Raw genomic sequence first — 5,740 nt, 5'->3', positions numbered from 1 at the left:
TTTTTTTGAGACGGAGTCACTCTGTCATCCAAGCTGGAGAGCAATGGTGTGATCTCGGCTCAACGCAACCTCTGCCTCCCTGGTTCAAGTGATTCTCCTGCCTCAGCCTCCCAAGTAGCTGGGATTACAGATGCACGCCGCCATACCCAGCTAATTTTTTTGTATTTTAGTAGAGATGGGGTTTCACCGTGTTGCCCAGGCTGGTCTCGAACTCCTGAGCTCAGGCAATCCACCCGTCTTGGCCTCCCAAAATGCTAGGGTTACAGGCGTGAGCCACCATAATTTTTAAATTTTTAACTTTTTTTTTTTTTGAGACAGACTCTTGCTCTGTCACCCAGGCTGGAGTGCAGTGGCACAATCTTGGTTTGCTGCAACCTCCACCTCCTGGGTTCAAGCGATTCTCGTGTCATGGCATTGATAGTTCTAATAGTCCAGGCCAGTTTTCTTTTTCCAATATGTCTCTTAATTTGGATTTATCTGATTGTCTCCTTATTGCCAGATTCAAGTTAAATATTCTTAGCAGGATTACCACATAGGGGATATTCCTAAGGAATTAATTTTTCCTACAATTGAGTAGCTTAGCCAAGATGTATATTGACATTAACCACTGTGTGACAAGTTTTGTGGAATACAGTGTGTCGTTTTTGATTCCCAGATTCAGTTCCTTCTGCATTTCAGGGAAATTATTTGTATTTTACCTTTACATTTATATTGTTTCATTTGTTGGTGCTCTATACAAGATCATCATGTTAGTCTTTCATATCTGTTAGCTTCTCTAATTGTGTTAATGTCCTTGGCTTGTTCTTCTGCATACACTGATTACCTCTAGCCTCTCCTCTTGTCAGTGATAGGATTTTCTGGGTTAGCTATTCAGTTCCTTGCTATTTCCAATCTACTGGTTTTGTAACAAGCGGCTTTATTCATTTCCTAAAATCTGCAATCTCCCTTTTATCTTATTCTCACATTTTATCATTTCAGCGCTCAACTTTTTTTTAATTGAATTCCTGGTCTTATCAAATTGTAGTAGAACATGGTACGGCTGTGAGGAATCTCCTCTGTTCATTCAGTTATGTTTTCCTCTTTTGCATGCTTTGTTCCTCTTTTTTCTTTGATGTAATGTGCTTGCAGTTGCCATGAAATTTCTTTTCATGTTGCTCGTGCTTGGGCAGCAAGCGTGTGAACTCATTCTTTTTGCTCTAATGTACTGTGGGTGACTTGACCTCCCACTATGAGCGACCAGTTTATTTTTGCCCCTGGAAGTTAAAGTGAAAGGGTTGGGTGTTTTATCTTTTATTCACTTTTCTTTGGCCTAAGAGAATTGCCTCAGGGAAATGGACAGGTGGTTAGTGCTAATCTAAGGCAGTGAAAAATCTTTGTTAAAACAACTCGGCTCAGGCCAGGTATGGTGGCTCACACCTGTAATCCCAGCACTTTCGGAGGCCAAGGCAGGTGGATCACCTGAGGTCGGGAGTTCGAGACCAGCCTGACCAACATAGAGAAACCCCATCTCTACTAAAATTACAAAATTAGCCTGGTGTGGCGGTGCATGCCTATGATCCCAGCTACTTGGGAGGCTGAGGCAGGAGAATCGCTTGAACGTGGAAGGCAGAGGTTGCAGTGAACCGAGATTACGCCACTGCACTCCAGCCTGGGCAACAAGAGCAAAATTCCGTCTCAAAAAAAAACAAAAAAACAAAAAACAAAAAAACACCCCTAGGCTCCTCCTCTCTCCCCCTTTTTTTTTTTTTTTGAGATGGAGGTCTTGCTATGTTGCCCAGGATTGATTCGAACTCCTGGGCTCAAGTGATCCTCTGGCTTCAGCCTCCAAAGTAGCTGGGACTAAATGACTAAAGGCACATGCCTTTCTCTCTATTAAGATTTGATTACACCCTCTCAAGTTCACTCCATGTAGCTGGGGGAGCACCATTCTTTGACTCGGTGCATGTGTTTTTCACTGGTCACCCACTTTTAAAGTGTATTATATTAAATTTGTTTACTCTCAGGGGTTTTGTGTGTGTGTGTTTTTGGTTGGTTTGTTTTTTTTTATTTTTTGATAGTTTTACTTTTTGCTCATTTTATCAGGTATTCAAGGGTAATAATTTTTTATGGAAGTTTCAACTGGTCTTTTTTTTTTTTTTTTTTTTGAGACAGGGTCTCACTCTGTCACCCAGGCTGGAGTGCAGTGGAGTGATCACACCTCACTGCAACCTCCACCTCCCAGGCTCAAGTGATCCTCCCACCTCAGCCTCCCAAGTAGCTGGGACTATAGGTGTGCACCATCATGCCTGGCTAATTTTTGTATTTTTTGTAGAGATGGGGGTTGCACTATGTTACCCAGGCTGGTCTCGAACTCCTAGGCTCAAGCAATCAGCCTGCCTCAGCCTCCCGAAGTGCTGGGATTACAGGCACAAGCTACCACGACCAGCTTCAACTGGCCATCTTAGCTCAGGAGAATACAATTAAGTCTGTTATTGGCCAGGCTCAGTGGCTCACACCTGTAATCCCGGCGCTCTGGGAGGCTGAGGTAGGTGGATCACCTGAGGTCAGGAATCTGAGACCAGCCTGGCCAACATGGTGAAACTCTGGCTCTACTAAGAATACAAAAATTAGCTGGGCATGGTGGCAGGCACCAGTAATCCCAGCTACTCAGGAGGGTGAGGCAGGAGAATGGCTTGAACCCGGGAAGCAGAGGTTACAGTGGGCCAACATCATGCCATTGCGCTCCAGCCTGGGCAACAAGAGCGAAATTCCATCTCCAAAAAAAAAAAAAAAAAAGAATATATTTCAACATGGTAAATAGATTTTTTAATTGAAAAGCTTCATGTTCCATATGTTTCCCAATTCTATTCATTGAATAATCCATCCTTCCCCAACATCCTGGCCAACATGGTGAAACCCCGTCTCTATTAAAACTACAAAAATTAGCCGGGCATGGTGGCGGGGACCTGTAATCTCTGGTACTTGGGAGGCTGAGGCAGGAGTATCACTTGAACCCAGGAGGCAGATGTTGCAGTGAGTGGAGATCTCGCCATTGCACTCCAGACTGGTCTCGAACTCCTGACCTTGTGATCCACCCACCTCGGCTTCCCAAAGTGCTGGGATTACAGGCGTGAGCCAAATATGATACTTTTTTATATAAAATAATCTTTATGATATTAAGATTCCTACTCACAAACAAGTTGTGGTTCATCATTTCTTCAAGTCGTTTTTCATGGCCTACAACAAAGTTGTTTTCTTTCATATAAATCCTACTTTTATATTAAAATGTATATTCAGATATAAACATATTTTGCAAATTTTGGTTCCTTTTGCTAATGAAATATTTTTTCATTGTTTTGTGGCTGATTACTGCCAGTGCACGGGGGAAGAGGTCTTTTGCCCGTGTTCAATGCGGAATGCTTCACAAATTGTGTCATTGTTCCATAGGGCCATGTCAATCATCCTCATCCTTTCCGCTTTTGTATATGTGCTGCCAATAAGAGCAAAGCAACAGCCTTTTAACTTTTCCAACATTTTATTTCCAAAATTTTCAAAGATATATACAAAAAAGTTCAAAAAATTTTACAATGATGACCTGTACGACCACCACCCAACAATATTTTCCTATCCATGTATCTTTTAACCGTCTCCCTACCCTAGGTCTACCCTTGTCTAATGTATTATCCACATTGTTGAAATAGTTATCTATCTAAGCTATAAAAGACTTCAATAGCACTCTCTGGGATAGTGGCCAAATTCTCGAGTGTAACATACAACACGGCCCTTCACAAGCTAACCCTTTCAGTATCACTTCCCACTACTTCTCTTTTCTTTGTACATAGAGTAGGCTTCGCTGATAGCTCTTACCTAGTCTTGATGGAATCCTACTTACCCTTCATCCCAGCTCAAATAGCACCTCCACCATCAAGCCTTCCCAGAATTCCACTGGCTCCATTAGTTGCTCCCATAACGCTCCTATAAAGCTTTGCCCATGATCACAAACTATAGTAAATATTTGCTTATACGTCTGTCTTCCCCACTAGATCATGACAGCATTCTTTTTTTTTTTTTTTTTGAGACAGTCTTTCTCTGTCACCAGGCTGGAGTGCAGTGGCATGATCTCTGCTCACTGAAACCTCCGCCTCCCGGGTTTAAGCGATTCTCCTGCCTCAGCCTCCCAAGTAGCTGGGATTACAGGTGCCCGCCACCACGTCCGGCTAATTTTTGTATTTTTAGTAGAGATGGGGTTTCACTGTGTTAGCCAGGGTGGTCTGGACCTCCTGACCTCACGATCCACCCACCCGCCTCAGCCTCCCAGAGTGCTCGGATTACAGACATGAGCCACCGCACCCGGCCCATGACAACATTCTTGCGTCATCCTTCTTCCCATCCTTGCCACCAGGTAGGGTGCCTGACACAGTGGGGCTCAATAGGCCATGGGCACAGGAGATGACAAGACTTAAGGATGACGGAGGAACTGAGAGCCCTCAGCTCTCTGTAGGACCACCTTTGACCTGGAATGTAGGGTACGCACCTGTACAGGCATGCCCAGATCTAGCTTCAGCCCAAAACAAGGGTCAATGAAGATGGTGAGGATGGATTCTGTAGGGTCCTGGGCAAAGTGTTCCAGAATGGCATCGTGCTCCTGTGTCCACACTGCATCCGCCAGTCCTGTCAGCGCAGCTCGGGAAAGGAAGAGGGGTTTCTACAGAAGGAGAGCAGACAGAGGGCCAAAGTAACTATGACTGCCAGGATGAGTCATTCCTCCCATCCACAATCACAAGTGAGGACATGGGAGATGAGAGAAGCCAGACAGGTTCAGAATGGTGAGGAGAAACCGAACGATAGCTTTCAAGCTTTGAAAGAAACAGAACAATAAGATGTCTTGCCTCTAAGCGTAAAAAAAAAAAGAACAGATCGTAGAGGAAGATTGGGATATTATCCTCCCAGTGCAAGAGATTATCTTTATGCCTGTGGGTTTTAAAAATGTCAGCCCTTGATCTCAAAGGTAAAAGTGAATTAAGGGAATGTGTAGGATATTAGCCTACATCAAGCAATTAGGAGCAGGGAGACCACAAGCTGGAAAAGGGAGAGGGTACAGGAGCACTTTCTTCACAATGGAGTCCAAAAGAAGTGTAAAATACTGGGTAAAAGTCAGTTGGTTCAGCAGTAAGGAAAAAGTGAGGAGGTGAAAAAGACATGAAAACACCAAAGAAGGCCGGGCACGGGGTCTCACGCCTGTAATCCCAGCACTTTGGGAGGCCAAGATAGGCATATCACCTGAGGTCAGGAGTTCAAGACCAGCCTGGCCAACATGGTGAAACCCCGTCTCTACTAAAAATACAAAAATCAGCCGGGCATGGTGGTGGGCGCCTGTAGTCCCAGCTACTTGGGAGGCTGAGGTAGGAGAACTGCTTGAACCCAGGAGGCAGAGGTTGCAGTGAGCCGAGATTGCACCACTGCACTCCAGCCTGGGCAACAGAGCAAGACTTGGTCTCAAAAATAAATAAATAAATAAAGGAAATCAGAAGATACAAAGATACAGCTCAGTGAACTTGCAAAGTATTTTCATCTTTCCTCCTAGAAAAAGGAATCTCTCTTAAAGTTTCCAGGTCAAGAAAAATTAATAGTGATGTAAAATCTTTCCTATAATACATATACACAGGGTGAACCAGTAAGAAAACACTAAAACTCAATAAATAAATAGACAAAAGGACCTGAATAAACATGTCATTTTTTTTTTTTTTTTTTTTTTTTTTTT

General features: G+C 43.7%; 1 protein-coding gene across 1 annotated transcript in view; it reads right to left on the bottom strand.

Moving 5' to 3' along the window:
• The window catches only part of DNAH2 (dynein axonemal heavy chain 2), a 126,798-nt gene that overhangs the window by 111,567 nt on the left and 9,491 nt on the right, over window positions 1-5,740 (bottom strand). Inside the window, exon 4 of the mRNA XM_017850549.1 lies at window positions 4,514-4,684. Within this exon, the coding sequence (XP_017706038.1) occupies window positions 4,514-4,684 (171 nt within the window). The remainder of the gene's footprint in view (window positions 1-4,513; window positions 4,685-5,740) is intronic.

Source organism: Rhinopithecus bieti, unplaced genomic scaffold (assembly GCF_001698545.2).
Source record: "Rhinopithecus bieti isolate Rb0 unplaced genomic scaffold, ASM169854v2 scaffold_32008, whole genome shotgun sequence".
In the NCBI taxonomy this organism is placed as follows: Eukaryota; Metazoa; Chordata; class Mammalia; order Primates; family Cercopithecidae; genus Rhinopithecus; species Rhinopithecus bieti.
This window is presented reverse-complemented; position numbering and strand designations above follow the sequence as displayed.